This window comes from Gorilla gorilla, chromosome 4 (genome assembly GCF_029281585.2).
Source record: "Gorilla gorilla gorilla isolate KB3781 chromosome 4, NHGRI_mGorGor1-v2.1_pri, whole genome shotgun sequence".
In the NCBI taxonomy this organism is placed as follows: Eukaryota; Metazoa; Chordata; class Mammalia; order Primates; family Hominidae; genus Gorilla; species Gorilla gorilla.
In genome coordinates this window covers 164228824-164247731 of record NC_073228.2, presented here as the reverse complement: position 1 = coordinate 164247731, position 18908 = coordinate 164228824, and the positions used below count along the sequence as shown (strand labels likewise).

The following is an 18908-nucleotide window of genomic DNA, read 5'->3' as shown; positions in this document are numbered from 1 at the left end:
AAAGATTCAACTGTCTTGTCCTGCGCTTTGATTCCCTTCGAGATGCGCTCTCCTGGTGGTTTTGGCTAATTAGGCCTTAACACTCCTAAGCAAATTTCAGGAATATTTTTAAGTGGAAAAAAACAAAGCCTGAGTGATTCATAGACTCTATTCACTTTCACGCTAGTCTCTGACACTGTTTCTTCATCTACTGCCCTGTAAAAGCAAAATTAATATTTATGTTCCTCAACTCCAGTTATTGCAAATTCTTAATACGAAAAAAATAGATTATATTATGTTGGGCTATTTTATTGAGGCAGGAATGGTAGCTACTTTTACTTTTAGATTCAAAAAGGATACACATTATGGGGGGGAGGGGGAGAACAACCAGAATAGAAAGCACAAAGAAAAAAAAAATCACAAGAAATTCTACCACGAAAATTAGTTTATTTTCCAGTGTTTTATTTCACATGTATACTTTTAAAGAAGGGATGGGATAGCATAGATACTGTTTCTCCAAAATGGAAATTGTCGTATTTTTTTCTAATGATAACGTGCCTTATGTTCTCACAGCACCTGGTATTCTTTTCATAGCAACTTTTTACAGCTGCTAAATCTGAATAGTTGTTTCGGTGTCTTTCGCACTCTGATGTAAATCTGAGGGAAGACACTGTTCACCAAATCCCCAACATGTTACACAGCCTGGCTACTAATTAGTGCCAAGTTTAACTGCTTTTTTTTTTTTTAAGCTGATACGTCACCAACTTCCCCATTCATTTCATAGTCCCCTGGTGAGGCTTAAGCTCTTGTCTGTTCTGGTCTTTTTTTTTTTTTAACTTCCTAAAATTCTCCGATTCTAAAACAAAGCTCCTAAATAGAAGCCAAAAAGAAGCTGCCCAACTTGAAACTCCCCACAAGCCGGGTAAACAGCGCGATACGCACAGCTAGAGTGCTCGCGTTTCCCACAGCGCAGGAGCACTGGAGGGCCCCCCTCCGCCCCCGGCCCCGCCAGGAAATTAGTGCGCATGTGCCGGTCATCCGGAAGTTACCGCAGTGGCCGCCGGAATTAGGCGAAAAGCCGGAAGTAAACATTACGAGATTGGCTTGGATTCTGTCGGATGGACTTGGGGCTAGCTGCGGCGGGGCTGGGTAAGAAAATATTGTTAGAACTTGCGGGCGACGGGGAGTTGGGGAACCTGAGAAAATGAGTCGAAGGCTCCTAATTATTGGATATATCTTCACGGGGGTGATGAGCCCTCAGGTATTGAGGGAGCGAGGACGGGGGACCGAAAAGGAAGCCACTGTCCTGAGGCCCATTCCTGGCACTCGTGCCCTGCCAGGCCAGGCCTGCGTCTTCAGGGAAACAGTCGGGATAACTATGAGAGTGTCGCCTTTGTGGCGGTGCCTCGAAGACCTTAAGCAATCCCCGGACTGCGAGCAGGGAAAGCTGCTTCCAGTACCCAAATTGACAGACTGTATTTCCTCGCCAGAAAAATTTACTTGAGCTTCAGTTTTTCCTGTTAAGTCGAGATGATCCGACTTCAGTGGGGTATCATGCGGGTATAAATGAAAACATCTATGTAAGTAAAGCGCTAAACAGTGTCTTACGTAAGCCCTCAGTAAGTGGGAGCTATTACTGTTTTTAGTTGGAGAAAATAGGTCCCTCCACAGCGACGGAAACTAGTGCGTACAACTTGGTGACTATAATACTTTATTCAGTTTTAGTTTTTAATATTTCAGGCCCAGAAGCCAATGTTCTGTGGACAAGTATAACATACTGGTTTAGAGAACTGACTTTGGAGTCAGAGTTGTGTTTGAAGTCCTTATTTCTTACTACAGTGTGTTCTTGGCTGAGGATCTTACCTCTCAGAACCTGTTTCTTCACTGTAAAATGGTGTTCATCAGACCTATCTACTGGGCTTATTGTGAAGATTAGATGAGGTGATACACGGTAGGCTCGAGAAATGGTAGCTGTTTTAATAAAGATTAAATTTACCGTTGTTGTGCTTCTCTTCGCAGTATATTTAGGCCATCAGTTTATATGTTACACAAATATATGTGGAGGTTTTCTATAGGTCAGACATAGAAGAGAACACCTTTGAGAAGCATCGTGGACCCCCAGGCATTGAGCACTTTCCACTGGGAAAGAGCTTGTGTAAAGGCCCAGTGTCTACAGGGAGCACGGCGTGTTAGAGGAACTAGAGGAACTACAAGAAGGTCTATGTAGTTAGTAGAGAAGGAAGCGGGGATAGTTGTAATGGTGAGGCTGGAAGGTAGGCAGGTGCCAGACCATGGTGGACCATGTAGGTGTGTTAAAAAGATGTCAGTTTTTAGAGTACAAATGATAAAATCCTTTGGAGCGTCATTTTTTTTTTTTTTTTTTTGAGACTTAGTCTAGCTCTGTCGCCCAGGCTGGAGTGCAGTGACGCAATATCAGCTCACTGCAATATCGGCCTCCTGGGTTCAGGTGATTCTCCTGTCTCAGCCTCCCGAGTAGCTAGGATTACAGGTGCACGCCACCACGCCCGGCTGATTTTTTTGTATGTTTAGTAGCGACGGGGTTTCGCCAGGTTGGCCAGGCTGGTCTCAAACTCCTTACCTCAGGTGATCCGCCCGCCTCGGCCTCCCAAAGTCCTGAGATTACAGGTGTGAGCCATCGCACCCAGCTGTCACTATTCGTTATGATAGTTATTAGCCACTTGTGGTTATTGAGACTGGAAATGTGATTAGTTTAAATAAGTGTAAAACCCATATCAACTTTTAAAGACAGAGTTGTTTTTTTCTAATTCAAATTTGCAATTATAATATGTTGGATATATTACATTAAATAAAATCTTGTAAAAGTAATTTTACCTGTTTATTTTTACTTTTTTAATGTGACTACTGGAAAACATAAAATTACATATGGGACTAGCATTGTATTTCTCTTAGATGGTGCTGTATTGAATTTTTGGACGGTACTGCATTGGAGGATTTTAAGCTTGGGCAGTAGGACATTGTATTAGTCTGTTTTCACATTGCCAATGAAGACATACCCCAGACCGGGCAATTTACAAAAGAAGTAAGTTTGTTGGACTTAACAGTTCCACGTGGCTGGGGAGGCCTCACAAACATGCTGAAAGGTACCTCTCACATGGCGGCAACAATAGAGAATGAGAGCCAAGCAAAACGGGTTTCCCTTTATCAAACCATGAGATCTCGTGAAACTTGTTCATTACCAGGAGAACAGTATGGGAGAAGCTGCCGCCATGATTCAGTGATCTCTCACCCGGTCTCTCCCACAACACTTGGGAATTACAGGAGTACAATTCAAGATGAGATTTGGCTGGGGACACAGAGCCAAACCATGTCAGACATGATATGATCAGATTTGTGTTTTGAAAAATTAACACTGCAATGTGGAGAATTGATTGGAGGGAATCAGAAGAGTCCAGTAAGTAGGAAAAAGTAATAACTTACACTAGGGTGGTAGCAGTAAGAATGGAAAGAAGTAGATGCATTTGAATGATACTCAAAAGGTGAAAATAACGGTTCTTAGTGACGAGATAGATGTAGGGATAAGCTGAAGCACTTAATGTAAAGGGACGGATGGTGTTGTCTTTCATTAAGATAGGGAACAGTAGGAGATTAGATTTCAGAGGGAAGATCATGAGATTGAATTAAGACGTATTGAGTTTAAATGCCTCTGGCCTCTAAGTGGAGATGTCAAGTAAGCAATTGGATATATGTATCTGAAGCTCAGATAAAAAGTCTTGAATAGAAAAATACATTGTTCCTTTATTATTTTTTGTTTTATAGAAAAATAAGTTGGAGAGCCAGCAGTGTTGTATTGTGACCATTGAAGCCTTGGAAGTAAATGAGCTTATCCATTAGTGGGAGTTTAGAGTGGCTTAAAAGGTGCTGACTGAGCCTTGAGGAATCCAACATTAAATAACTGGGCAAAATTTGATGACAAGAGAGGTACAAGAAAAACCAAGAGGGCCAGGCACAGTGGCTCACGCCTGTAATCCCAGCACTTTGGGAGGCCAAGGTGGGCAGATGGCCTGAGGTCAGGAGTTTGAGAGCAGCCTGGCCAGTGTGGTGAAATCCTGTCACTACAAAAAATACGAAAAAATTAGCTGGGCATGGTGGCAGGCACCAGTAATCGAGCTACTCAGGAGACTGAGGCAGGAGAATCGCTTGAACCTGGGAGGTGGAGGTTGCAGTGAGCTGAGATCGTGCCACTGCACTCCAGCCTGGGCAACAGAGCGAGACTCTGTCTCTAAAAAAGAAAAAGAAAAACCAAGAGAATGTAGTGTCAGGGAAGTCAAGACATAGTATATAAAAAGGGAAGGAACCGAGCTGGAAAAATGTCCATTGGATTTAGCACAATGGTCCTTGATGACTTAATGATGTAACTCTTTTCTTTAGAATGGTAGGGAATGGAGGGCTAAGTTTGAGTGAGGATGAAAATAGAAGGTGAGGAAATGGAGGCAGTGAATATAGATAACTCTTGAGATGTTCATTCTTGAAGGGGTACAGAGATAGGACCCTCTTTTCTCTCATTAAGAGTTACTGTGTTAGAAAAGTTTGAGACACATACACAGAAAGAGGGATTAAGGATGTATATGAGAAAAGAGTCCTGTGAAGTTTTAAATACACGTGTGTGTCTCTCTCCATTTGTAAATTGGAGTTGAGAGAGAAACAGTGCTAACAGTATATGGAGACATTGAGGAGGGGGAAGAGACCCTTCCTTACACATACTATAGGAGAAAAAAAAACATATGAAACAGTTTATATTATTAGGATGTATTTTTGGTAGTTTGAGTGAATTCATGAAGGCCTACTTTTTACTGTAAATTTAACTTCTTTTCCTAGAGGAGACCAGATAACCATGTCAGCCACAGTTGTAGATGCAGTTAATGCTGCACCCCTATCGGGGTCCAAAGAAATGAGTTTGGAAGAACCAAAGAAGATGACCAGAGAGGACTGGAGAAAGAAGAAGGAGCTAGAAGAACAGCGAAAATTGGGCAATGCTCCTGCAGAAGTTGATGAAGAAGGAAAGTAAGTACTTAATTTTTTGTATGATCCATTCATTCAGAATTCAAATTCATGTCTACTTAGTTTATTAATTTTTCATCCTTTGAGAGGAACCTCTCTTCATTTATGTCATTTTTGTTTTTTATTTTATCAAACTCATATGCATATGGTTTAGTAATGAAATTATGTTGAAGGGCTTATAATGAATAGCAACAGTCCTTTTTTACCCTTCCCACCCCTGGCCTGCTCTACAGAAGTGACTGCTGTTAAATCTTTCTATTTTGAGTTTTTCTGGTTGTTACCGTCACATCTCTAGATAATAATACCTACACAATTATTTTAATTAATTGACTATAGACATTATTTGAACCAAAACTTCTTGTGATAGAAGATTTAGATTACTAACACACATCTCTATTTTCCTTCCTCTCTTGTCCCCCTTCAGTTATATCACTATTCTTAGTTTCTTAGTTGGAAATATTTTCACTCTAAAATAAATTACTTCTTTATTTTTAATTATTCTTTATTATAGTATAGAGATAGCAACCTTGTTCTCTTCCCCCTACCACTGCAATATTTCTGTTCTTAGATTTTGTATAAGCTACCTTTGTAACTGTAATACTGATTATTTTCCAATTTTATCCTTAAATTTTTTTTTTTTTACTTTAATTACAGAGACATCAACCCCCATATTCCTCAGTATATTTCTTCAGTGCCATGGTATATTGATCCTTCAAAAAGACCTACTTTAAAACACCAGAGACCACAACCAGAAAAACAAAAGCAGTTCAGCTCATCTGGAGAATGGTACAAGAGGGGTGTAAAAGAGGTATGTAGGCAACCTGTATACATCTTCATGGATATGGAGAGTTTAAGAACTTAATGTAAGAATTTTTAATGCAATACTATTTAAAGTAGAAACAGATAATAAAACCCTTTATCTGGTATTGAAATTCACAGTGCATTACTATTTTATCTTTGTGTTTCTTATATAAATTTTACACTCCTGAACTCTTTAAAGTTTCACATTTATGAATGTGTGGAGACTCTAACTCATTTTCCTTTTAACAAAGAAATCATTTCACTAGACAAAATAGTAATGAGAGTCAAAGTTATTTCTAACTTACGTGGTTAAGACATTTTCTTTGTTTTTCTTTATATATATTTATAGAATTCCATAATTACTAAGTACCGCAAAGGAGCATGTGAAAATTGTGGGGCCATGACACACAAAAAGAAAGACTGCTTTGAGGTAAGTTCACCTTTGAAAATTTTGAAAACCGTTGTCAGAGTCTTTCTTTTTTCTTTGTCAGAGAGCTAACTTCTCTTTTTCTGAAATCACCTATATTTAGGTACAAGTTAAATAAAAATTAGTTTCAGTGGAATTGGTTCAACACCAACAAAATTTTCTACTGTAAGACTAACTGAAAATTGAATAGATCGTAAAGTGCCCACTCTGTAAAAGTTGTATGAAGTTTTCCTTTGGGCCATAAGCACTTAGGAAAAGATTAAATCTTACTCTGTTTTTAGAGACCTAGGCGAGTTGGAGCCAAATTTACAGGTACTAATATAGCTCCAGATGAACATGTCCAGCCTCAACTGATGTTTGACTATGATGGGAAGAGGGATCGGTGGAATGGCTACAATCCAGAAGAACACATGAAAATTGTTGAAGAGTATGCCAAAGTTGATTTGGTGAGCAAAATTCCCTGCTTTCCTGGGGTTTTTAAAGAATCGTCCTTTTGCTGTATCTCTAGCAGCTCTACTTTTCAAATCTTGAAGCACTTTAAAAATGATAGCATTTTTATAATAGTAGTAGTACTACTGTATAGGCTACCTTTATAATTGTAATATTGAGTAAAGGAAATAGTGTGCTAGCCATACTTGCCAGCAGTTTCTTCTTATTTGATTCTTATATTGTCCTTTACTCCCTGACTTAGGTAGCAAAAGATATTGGAAGCATGAAGACAGATTAGTGTCCAAAGCTTTCGGTTTTGTGAGGTTAGAAATGTATGGCCCCAAGCTATAGCTTGCCCATGAACCTATTTTATAGTTGCCTCCCATAGCATTTGGGAGTAGTAGAAAGGGAATGGATAATTTGTTTCAGAAAATTTTATTTTATTTTAACCCAACTTCAGTTTTTACTGTTATGATTTGACCTATTCACCCTTATTCCTTTGAAGTCATAGTCACACTGCCTTTTTTTTTTAATTAGAGGTATCATTTTAAAATTATAAGATTTCATATAAAAATCTGGATTTCATCTTTTCTTGAATATTGTAATATATGGTAACCCCACGCCTGCCTGGTAAGAGTCAGTCATCTAGAGTTCTGTGGCAACTGCTTGTTTTTGTCAGGGCTTGCTGCCTGCAATTTACTACTGACGCCATTTGGCTCAGTTTACATTAACGCCTGGTTCAAACACTGTGTAACTCCTGCTCTTTATAGAGTAATAGGTCTAGGGCTACAAGGAATCCCAAAGAAATAGGTTTGTTCAGTGACCTTTTCTGAAATAAATTAATTTAAAGTTATTCATTTTAAATATATAAAAATTTAGGTGGTGACTTGAATGTTGTAAGTAAAATTTAAATGTTTACTTTTTCTTTCTTTCTTTTTTTTTTTTTTTAAAGGCAAAACGAACATTGAAAGCCCAGAAACTCCAAGAGGAATTAGCCTCAGGAAAATTAGTGGAACAGGCTGTAAGTAATGAAAATGATCAATAAAAAGGTTTTGTTTCTTTTAAACAAAGAAATGAAAATTGAAACAAGAATTCATTTTATAGCTCTTCAGTTAGGAAGAGAGAAATGCTATTGGGGGAAAAATAAAACTGATACTTTGTATACAGTTCATAGTAATATAAATTGATGCAGTCAGTTTGGGAACAATATTGCCACTATTTATATTTAGACATACACAAACATTTATTTTTTCAAGTTAAATTATTAGAGCTGTCCATCCTAAAGAATTTTCTAGAGTTCAGAAAAATCATGATGCGTAAAGATAGTACAGCATTTTTCACAATAGTAAAGAAATTGAAATAGCTTAAATGTCCAGGAACAGGGAATTGCTTAAGTGCATCTGCATGGTGTAATGCTGCGTAGTTCTTAAAATGGCATTTCTCAAGACTTCATTAACAACACTGGTTAACACTTGTATTTGAATAATACATGAAAAGATAGTATAATATTATCACACAGAAAAAAAGACCAGAACACTAGTTTTTATTTAATGTAGAATTTATGAATTTTTCTTTCTATCCTCTTTCTTCAGTATTTTCTGCATTTTCCACAATGAATATGTATTAGTTATATAACTGGGCAAAATATTTTTTATATGAATGAAAGGTCTATTGCAGCCAGTTTTTTTTTCTTTTTTTAAAATCCTTGTCAGTAGAGTAAATATATTATGCATATTAGAGTTGTCAAGTTTCTTTTTAACAAATCTAGGCACAAATAAATAGTAAACATTTATAGTTTTTTAGTTTAAATTTCTAAAAGGGACTCTAAACCATGTATAAGTAACAAAGCAAACAGAACTTGAAATAATTACCAAGTAAGCAGTTACCGAGTTACTAAGGTAACCTATCAGGCAAGTTAACATCGTAAGTTACCAGATAGGTGTTTAAAATCCATCTCTGGCCGAGCGCGATGGCTCACACCTGTAATCCCAGCACTTTGGGAGGCCGAGGCGGGTGGATCATCTGAGGTCAGGAGTTCGAGACTAGCCTGGCTAACATGGTGAAACCTCATCTTTACTAAAAATACAAAAATTAGCTGGGTGTGGTGGTTAGCACCTGTAGTCCCAGCTACTCGGGAGAATCGCTTGAACCCAGGAGGCAGAGGTTGCAGTGAGCTGAGATCACGTCACTGTACTCTAGCTTGGATGACAGAGCGAGACTCTATCTCAATCAATCAGTCAATCAGTCAATCAATAACAAAATCCGTCTCTGCTCCATGAGACATACATGCTCTTAGAAAAGTGAATTTGCCGGCCGGGCGCTGTGGCTCACGCCTATAATCCGAGCACTTTGGGAGGCCAAGGCGGGTGGATCCCAAGGTCAGGAGATCGAGACCATCCTGGCTAACACGGTGAAACCCCATCTCTACTAAAAAATACAAAAAATTAGCCAGTCGCGGTGGCGGGCGCCTGTAGTCCCAGCTACTCGGGAGGCTGAGGCAGGAGAATGGGTGAACCCAGGAGGCAGAGCTTGCGGTGAGCCGAGATCATGCCGCTGCACTCCAGCCTGGGCGACAGAGTGAGACTCCGTCTCAAAAAAAAAAAGTGAATTTGCCTCTCTGAGCTGCAGTTTAGTATGTCTGAAATAGAAATGATAATACCTACCCCCAGGAAGCTTATATACATATCACATAGTAAACACTGGGTAATTAGTAGCTATTATTGTTGTGATTATTTTTATTTATTACTAACTTTGGGAAAAGAAAAAGGGCCTGTTTCTTTTGTTCTAATGTATTCTCTGTTGTTTGTTGTAAACGTAGTGTAATTTATTTCCCCAGTAAGGATACTTAATGTATGTAAGGGGCTAATGATTTTTGCCCACTTGGATGCTCGGATTATTTTTTTTTTCATACTTTAAGTTTTAGGGTACATGTGCACAACATGCAGGTTTGTTACGTATGTATACATGTGCCATGTTGGTGTGCTGCACCCATGAACTCGTCATTTAGCATTAGGTATATCTCCTAATGCTATCCCTCCCCGCTCCCAGGATGCTTGGATATTAAGATGAACCACATACAGTAGATTTAGAGACTTAGCTGTCACTATAGAAATGTATGTAAATGTCTTTGGTGAACTAGCAAATGGTGGGAACTCAAAAAAATTATTTTTTACAAAATATTTATATTTCTGATTTTGAAAGTAACACATATTAAGTGGAAAAAAATTAGAACATAATATAAAAAAGAAAATATCCCTGTGTTAATTGTGAACATTTTGAAGTAGGCCTTTCCAGGTCTCTCTTGTCCACATATACCTGTTCATGTGTGCTAGAATACAAAATGTTTCTTAGATGAATCCATCTTTATATATTAATTTATTACCTTCTTTTTTAATTTAACAACATAGAGTACAGTGGGAACATGTTTTCTGTCTATATTTATAGACCTATAGCATCATTTATTTTTGTATGAATTCACATGGCTCAAAAATTAAAACAATTTAAGAAGATGCACAGCGAAGTCTCTCCACCCCTGTTTCTATCCACCCTAACACTAAACTTCCCCTCGCCCCAGCTCTTTTGTGTATGTGTGTGGCTCCTTTCAGACTGTCTTGAATAAATACAAATACAAATATATACCCTTATCCTACCTGTCTCTCCCCTCCCTTTTTTTTAATCCAAAAAGTTAGGAAACGATACATACTTTTCTGCCCCTTGGATAGAATCACTTTTAATGGCCGTTCAGTGTTCCATGGAGTGCAATACATTATATAACCAGTGATCTATTAATTTGATTTTTTCCCAATGTTTTGAAAAAACATTGCACGTATACAACACTGCACATCACATTCTTATACATCTTTATATAATTGACATGATACTAGGATAACCTTCTAGAAGTGTATTTCAGTGAGTTTTTATTTCTAAAATTTTTATGACATATCACTTAGCCATCATTCAGAAAAGCTATGCAGATTTATGCTTCCATCTATATAGTATATATACATACACGTGTTTCTGCATCTCCTCACTAATGCTATAATGTATTCTTTTTTTTTTAAGTATTTTTAATCTTTGAAGCCTTTATGAAGGGACATGATGAAATACTGACCACGTTAGTGTAGGCATTCTGTGGAGTTAGAAAGTATTCTGACCAATTGCTAGCGAAGAAAAGTGTATCCTTGTGACAAGGAGTTTGGCCTCTCCTTAAATTACAATACTGTGTCACTTGTAGATTTTTTTCATTGCCCAAACTTCACTTTGGCTGTGAAGACATGAACCTAGTAATATTTTGTTTTTTGGACTTACTAGGAAACTAGTAACGTTTAATGAATACAGTATGTCTGAAGACTAACACATTTAGAAATTAATATTTATTGGGTACTTTGGTCATCTTAATCTTTCTGTTACCATTTTGTGGTTATAATCTTAATTAAAATTCTCTTGAAATTTGCTGGCTTTATAGACAGTGTAATAAAATTATTTACAATGGCACTCTTGTATTCAGAATTTTTGCGCTCATTACAACTGAGAAGTGTGAGAGTTTGTTCAGTTAGAATTAAGTTTTATTATCTTAATACTTATTATTTATAATAAGTTACATATATATTTTATTATATAATAAATATTTATTATATAATAAAATATAAGATAATAATACTTTATTATCTTAATAATAAAGTTAATTGGATTAAGTGGAATGAAATTATGAATGATTTTTCTTCTTTCATGATGCAGAATTCTCCAAAACACCAGTGGGGAGAAGAGGAACCAAATTCTCAGACGGTAATACATATTTGCTGTCTCTGAGTATATGTTAAATTTTTAAATTTCTGATGGCTAATAATAAATAACACTAATAATAGCTTTTAAAGAACACAAGTAAATAAGGGTTTGGTTAAAGGGAAAGGGAAAAAAAAAGAACTGCATGCTGCTTTCTTTTCTTCTTACTTTTTTTTCCTTCCTCTCCCTCTTTTAGGAAAAAGATCATAATAGTGAAGATGAGGATGAAGATAAATATGCAGATGATATTGACATGCCTGGACAGAATTTTGACTCCAAGAGACGAATTACTGTCCGGAATCTCAGGATTCGAGAAGATATTGCAAAAGTAAGTCTTGTCAGCTTAACATACATATTTGAAAAATACTTGTCTTCCCAGCATAAATTTTATCGACTCTGGGTAGCATATGGTTAATATAGTCAGAGTCATTCTAAGATAAGGTTTCATTCTGTTTTTTCTCTTCACCTGTACCCCAGAAATGTATACACACATTTATTTAATTGATCATGTTTAACTCCTCCAACTAGTCTGCTGAAATCTTTTTGCTGTGAGTAAACATTAATTTATTTTTTAAATTTTTTTTCTTCTAGTATTTGAGGAATTTAGATCCAAATTCTGCCTACTATGATCCAAAAACTAGAGCAATGAGAGAGAATCCTTATGCCAATGCAGGAAAGAATCCAGATGAGTAAGTATCAAGTTAAATGTACAGATTTCAAGATGAGGGAAAGTTAATTGTTTTCTGACCTGACCATAGATGGTGTTCATTTTAATTCAGATTCAGTTTTACGAATTAATTTTCCTTAAATCAATCTCTGAAACATTTTCTTTATTTGTATTTACAGAGTGAGTTATGCTGGAGATAACTTTGTTAGGTACACAGGAGATACCATTTCAATGGCTCAGACACAGTGTAAGTGTTTCCTCTATGTCAAGGCATTTTATATCAGCTCATAAGACGTTTGGGATTGTTTAAAGCTTGTTTTCAAGAAGCATACAGTAATGCAGCTGCCAACTCACTAAGATGTTTTGAATTACTCTAGTGTTTGCATGGGAAGCCTATGACAAGGGATCTGAAGTGCATCTACAGGCAGATCCTACAAAGCTAGAGCTGTTGTATAAGTCCTTCAAAGTCAAAAAAGAAGATTTCAAAGAACAGCAGAAAGAAAGCATCCTGGAAAAGGTAATTTTGACCAAAATGCTAAAGAAGAACTTCTGTTAAAGAGAAGTTACTAGTTAATAAGCATTAGTTTTACATTTGGAAAATAATGCAAAGAGAGCCCTCTTAATCCATGAAGAATAGTCCTTTTCTTCCTTTCTCTTAGTCAGATGGTATACAATTTTGTATGAGCTTTTGCAGCAAAACAAGCTACCTCAAATCTTAATCGCTTAAAATAAACATTTATTGTTTCTCACAGTTGGCCAAGTCTCCTGGTCTGGGCTTGCTCAGCTGAGGTTAGATGATGAACTAAGATGGCCTCACTCTTGTGTTTAGCAGTTAACAGGCTAATTGTCCTAAGGGGACCTCTTCTGGGACAGCTCATCTCCATCCCATGTGATCTTTCATCCTCTAGTAGGGTAGCGCAGCTTTTTAAAATGGCATTCTCAGAGTTCTAGAGAGTGGCAGCAAAAAGTGTGCTGTGGTACATAAGTGCCTTTGCTTGCATCACATTTGCCAACTTCCATTGGTCAAAGCAAATAACATGGCCAGGCCCAGATTCAAGGGATAGAGAAAGACTTCGTCTCTTGATGGGAAGAAAAGCAAAGCCCTGTGGCAAAAGGGCATGTATACAAGGTAAGAGGAATTTATGGCCATCTTGTAACTTACTGTATTCAACAGATGAATAGCAACTGAGACATCTTCTGTTTGCCTCAGAAAAAATTTGTGGCTTTTTTTTTCCTACTGTGCTTTCTATAACAAAACTCAGTAAAGAATGTTCCCTTTCTTTCTGATTAGAAATAAATGTTTTCTGGAAATTTAAATGCAAATCAGGTGTAAAATGTATTGAATAATGTCCAATGTCGTTTTAGTATGGTGGCCAAGAACATTTGGATGCCCCTCCAGCTGAATTGCTTTTAGCCCAGACTGAAGACTATGTGGAGTACTCAAGACATGGGACAGTCATCAAAGGACAGGAGCGGGCCGTTGCCTGCTCTAAGTATGAGGAGGATGTGAAGATCCACAATCACACAGTATGTGCTAAACTGGAACAATTTTGTGTCCTTGTTGGTTTTGCTCTGTATTGCATTTTTCCACTACGACTTTATTAGCTAACCATTTGTATGCTCTATGCTTTAAAAAAAAATTTTTTTTTTAACTGTTTCATGGAATTTTTTCAAAAATAGAAAAATTTTGAAGGAATACTATGTTCATCTATATACCCATCATCTAAATTCTGAAATTTTTAACATATTGCCTTATATGCTTTGTCTAGTTGTATGTGTGCATATGCACAGTTTTACATATATATGTAAAATACACATATATACACACATATAGTTTATGTATACATTTATTTGAAACATTTGGAAATTATGTATATCATGACATTTTATCCATAAACGCTGTATCACATATCTCCTTAAAATGAGGATTTTCTTCTATATAACCACATCGACATTATTGCACTTTAGAAAATTAATATTAATTCTATATCACCTAATATCTAGTCATTAATCACATTTTCCAAAATATACAGAAAAATGCCTTTAACACCTATTTTTTGTTTTAGTCAAAATTCGTTTCAAATTTCTTTTGATCATTATGCGGTTATTATGCCTCTTTTCTAGAGTGTATCTCTTCATTTTCATGACGGTGACCATTTAACAGATTAGGCCAATTAGTTTGTAAATTGTCTCATATTCTGTATTGACTGGTTCCTAGTAGTGTTATATAACTTATTTCTCTATCCCTGTATGTTTTATAAATAGGAATTCAGGTCTAACGGCTTGATTGGATATAAGTTAAATATTTTGACAAGAATATTTAATAAGTAATGTAGTATATTCATATTGCATTGTAAACATCATAAAGCATATATTGTCCTTTGCTGTTCTCTTGAAGTAACCAAACTACAATTGTCTCTCTTAGTTGAGGGTCAAAAACCTAACTCCCTATAGAAGCCAGACCAGTGATCATACATGAGTGAAGTGAGCCAGGCAAATTGTACAAACTGGAGAACACAAGCCCTATCTAATGGGGCATCCACTGTTCAGCAACAGCTGATTATTGCCAAGTGGTTATATAGGCCCAGAATTTCCCACTCCTACGTTTTTCAAGAGAAGTCAGATATCCTAAATTTTTTAATAGGCTTTTGGGAATAGAATGTAAGAGTTTTGTAACTACAGGTCCTGCTTCTCACACTTCAGGTCAGACTACCTTCTCCCTGTTAGCCAACCTTGAATCCCCATAATTTTTCTCCCAAATTACCTTTAATGGGCTGTATTATTTTATACTCCTATCAACAGTATACAGAAGTTTCTAATTTCAGCTTCCTTTTTAAGCTTTTTAATTTCTCTCTCTGCAGCATATCTGGGGATCGTACTGGAAAGAAGGCCGATGGGGATACAAATGCTGTCACTCTTTTTTCAAGTATTCCTATTGTACTGGAGAAGCTGGGAAGGAGATTGTTGTAAGTAATTGTCTTTGGTTCTTAAAGGTATAAAAGAACCAAAGCTCCTAAGTCAAACTAAAACATGCTGTCTCATGTTTCAAATTTTAACTTGTTCTTAGATGATTAGTAACTATGACACTCAACTCAGATTACATGTATTTCCCACAGAACTCTGAGGAATGTATTATAAATGAGATAACTGGGGAAGAATCTGTGAAGAAACCTCAAACCCTCATGGAGGTAAGTTGATAATCATTTGTCCTGAATTTTTAAGTCCTGGAGGGAGGGCTTTAAAACCTGGACCTGAGTGTTTTTTTTTCTTTTGAAACAGAATCTCATTCTGTTGCCCAGGCTCGAGTGCAGTGCACGGTCTGGGCCCACTGCAACTTCCGCCTCCTGGGTTCAAGTGATTCTTGTGCCTCAGCCGCCCAAGTAGTGCACCTGAGCTTTGTTTTCACATTAATAACACTGCATTTCAATCCTCCCTTTCAGCTGCATCAAGAAAAACTGAAAGAGGAAAAGAAGAAGAAGAAAAAGAAGAAGAAGAAGCATCGAAAGAGCAGTTCAGATAGTGATGATGAAGAAAAGAAGCATGAAAAATTGAAAAAGGTAATTTGTGAAGTCTAAATAGTAAAAGTGACAAGTAACAGTATTCTTTGTTTTTTGGGTTGTTTTTATTTTTTTGAGACAGGGTCTTGCTCTGTTGCCTAGGCTGGAGTGCAGTGGCGTGACCTCAGCTCACTGCAACCTCCACCTCATAGGCTCAAGCAGTTCTTCTGCCTCAGTATCCCAAGTAGCCGGTATTACAGGCACATGCCCCCATGTGCAGCTAATTTCTGTATTTTTTTATAGAGCCAGGATTTCACCATGTTGCCCAGTCTGGTCTCAAACTTCTGAGCTCAGGTGAACTGCCCACCTCATCCTCCCAAAGTGCTGGGATTGCAGGCATGAGCCACCGTTCTTGGCCAGTATTATTTGTAAAGGCCTTTATTTGTAATGGCCTGTGATCTAGTCCTGTCTCCAAATGCATTTTTACAATGATGAAACAAGCCTAGAGTCTGAGTGATTTGCTCAAGTTATATTAATGGAGATATTGTGAGGTGTAGGTATTGCCTTCTTGGAGTATTTAGTAATTATGACTAATGGACAGAAGAAATGTGCATTATAAAGCATTTTGGAGTTATTGGCATGTTGACCAGAAAGAATTGCCTTCTAGCTCCATAATTTGTAAGTTTTGGCAAGTCCTTGAGAAAAGTCAGAATTGTAGTCTCTACCAGAAGCATCATTTGTGAGCTTGTATAAGTAAAGTGAACCTCATTTAATTTTTGTTATTAAATAAAATTTCTTCAACATTGATTTAAAATGTTATAGAATGTTTTGTGCTCTATAAAAATATCATATAAGCCAAATAGTGATTAGTTGTAGCTTGACAGTAGAAGGGCTGACTCCAAAGCTCTTTCAGGCAATCTGCGTTTTTGATAGAGCAGTTCATATTCAGTGGGGTCTGTTGGTACTCTGCCACTTTTGAAGAAAAGACATCTGATGTAGAGCTGTGATACACATTTTATTCCTCTCACTATAGGCACTGAACGCAGAGGAGGCCCGCCTTCTTCATGTCAAGGAGACCATGCAGATTGATGAGAGGAAGCGGCCTTACAATAGCATGTATGAAACTCGAGAACCTACTGAAGAGGAAATGGAGGCATATAGAATGAAACGTCAGAGGCCAGATGACCCCATGGCCTCTTTCCTTGGACAGTAGTAACTAGTCAGAAGACCATCCAAGATAGATGCAGCTGATACATTCTTTTCGGCTTCTTATTGATGATCGTAGATAGAAAAATCCTTGTTTATTCTTCTTGCTGCCTGGCTTTAATAAATATTTCAGATCCCTCACAGTAAGATCACTCCTTTCCATACTGAGGAAACAAGAAAAGAAGAAGAGGCACATGAAGTGTGCTTTTGGGAATAGAATTTAAAATTAGATTAAGATTTTATTTCCAATTTTTTTTATTTATTTATTTTTTTTTTTGAGACGCAGTCTTGCTCTGTTGCCCAGGCTGGAGTGCGGTGGCGCGATCTCGGCTCACTGCAAGCTCCACCTCCCAGGTTCACGCCATTCTCCTGCCTCAGCCTCCCTAGTAGTTGGGACTACAGGCGCCCGCCACCATGCCCAGCTAATTTTTTGTATTTTTAGTAGAAACGGGGTTTCATCGTGTTAGCCAGGATGGTCTCGATCTCCTGACCTCGTGATCCACCCGCCTCAGCCTCCCAAAGTGCTGAGATTACAGGTGTGAGCCACTGCGCCTGGCCTATTTCCAGTTTTATGTGAGTCATGTAAAAAAGCCTTGGCTCTCTACCTATTAAGAATGTCTCTTTCTCTACATTTATTAAGCTTCAAACTTTATTGCTTCGATTTTTGTGGCCCTATATTTAGTATTAGCACACCTTGGTTTTGAGAAAAAAACAGGGCTTTGTTTTTTTAAATAATTACTAGCAACTCTGTGACTACATTTATTTTTATTTTTTTATTTTTTTTTAGAGACAGGATCTTGCTATGTTGCCCAGGCTAGAGAGCAGTGGCTTTTCACAGACACAGTCATAATGCCCTGCAGTCTTGGGCACAAGTGATTCTCTCTCCTTGGCCTCTGGAGTAGACTAAATGTGTTAGTCTTTGAATGGAAAACAACTATTTTCTCATCATTGGGTCAATATTGACTGATCAGTAGTAGGTCTTTTACCATTCTGGACATAAGTCTCGGTGTAGAAATCCTTTCCTTTATCATAGAGGATATGGTTTACGTTACCATTTGTTTTCATTGTGATTGCCCCTATGTAACAATCATGAATATTAGATTTTTTAAATTGTAGAATATCCTAATATTTATAGCCAGCAGCTGTTACTTTGTTTGTAAAATTTGCAAAAAAACAAAACCTGAAGTTGGTTTATTGAAAGAATTATAAGGATAGCTTGTAGGGATATTAGTAATAGATTGCCATGATCCTGAAGCCTCTTCTCAGAACACTGTGAAGATAATACTGACAGAGTGGAATCAGTGAAAACAGCCTAACAAAACCTCTGACATCAGTATATCAACTTTTAACAGCCCACTGGCTTTTCTAAACTACCAAAAACCACCTGTAGGGTACTGCATTAAGTCAGCATCTCAGAAACAGTGGTGTGAGTAACTGAGTCAAATTGTCAAGTACTTTGGATATACAGTGTCTAGCTTTAGATTGGTATGAAATTAAACAGCAATGCAAATAGATTTAATTCCTATTTAAGAATGAAAAACAATGTTCATTTTCCTACCCAAACAGGGTGGTTCAACATAAAGGCTGATGTTGTGTCTGTTTTGTATTTTATCTTTTGTTAAAGATACATAAATGACAATACTTAACTGTGAGTGGTTTGTAGCATTATTTCTAATATTTGGCAGAAAAGTTGTTTATGGGACAGGGAGGGGAACCTGGATTAGCTTCTGTGAGTTTAAGAAAATTTCAGCATCTTGTCACCTAACCTTTCTGGACCTCTTTCCCTCCCGGGAGGTAGAGGTTACAGTGAGCCGAGATTGCGCCACTGCACTCCAGCCTGGGCAACAGAATGAGACCCTGTCTCAAAAAAAAAGAAAAAAAAAACATAATGCCAGGACATTACTCAGATTGAGCTTTGATTTTATTATCTCAATAATAGCTGCCTTTTCAATGCGAGAATTATGTACTGTAATTGTCATAATGTTATCTCCTTCCTCAAAAGAACTTCATGGGGTAATGGATGATATATAAATTTTACAAAAAGCACATGGAATTAACTCCAAGTAATCTGCACAAATCC

The 18908-nt window shown here is 37.2% G+C and overlaps 1 protein-coding gene across 3 annotated transcripts; it reads left to right on the top strand.

Moving 5' to 3' along the window:
- Positions 1-1000: 1000 nt before the first annotated feature.
- SLU7 (SLU7 homolog, splicing factor) lies at positions 1001-18480 on the top strand. Of its 3 annotated transcripts, XM_063706910.1 has the most exons (17): positions 1023-1128; positions 2911-3040; positions 4837-5022; positions 5674-5827; positions 6170-6250; positions 6529-6693; positions 7629-7697; positions 11414-11461; positions 11655-11786; positions 12050-12147; positions 12305-12372; positions 12503-12642; positions 13491-13652; positions 14987-15091; positions 15242-15313; positions 15566-15682; positions 16656-18480. In XM_063706910.1, the coding sequence occupies exons 2-17, from the start codon at positions 3003-3005 to the stop codon at positions 16833-16835; spliced, it is 1815 nt and encodes a 604-aa protein (XP_063562980.1). In that variant the 5' UTR covers positions 1023-1128; positions 2911-3002; the 3' UTR covers positions 16836-18480. The 3 variants fall into 3 exon arrangements, with proteins under 3 accessions (XP_004042979.1, XP_063562980.1, XP_055243498.1); XM_004042931.5 differs by lacking the exon at positions 2911-3040 and having other exon boundaries at positions 1001-1128; XM_055387523.2 differs by lacking the exon at positions 2911-3040 and having other exon boundaries at positions 1069-1559.
- Positions 18481-18908: the final 428 nt, after the last annotated feature.

Bases quoted from the DNA above. Each gene is read 5' to 3' on its own strand.
- SLU7 (XM_063706910.1), top strand. From the start codon at position 3,003: ATGAAGACATACCCCAGACCGGGCAATTTACAAAAGAA. The intron at 3,041-4,836 runs GTAAGTTTGTTG...TTCTTTTCCTAG, and splicing joins CCGGGCAATTTACAAAAGAA to AGGAGACCAGATAACCATGT. The intron at 15,314-15,565 runs GTAAGTTGATAA...CCTCCCTTTCAG, and splicing joins AACCTCAAACCCTCATGGAG to CTGCATCAAGAAAAACTGAA.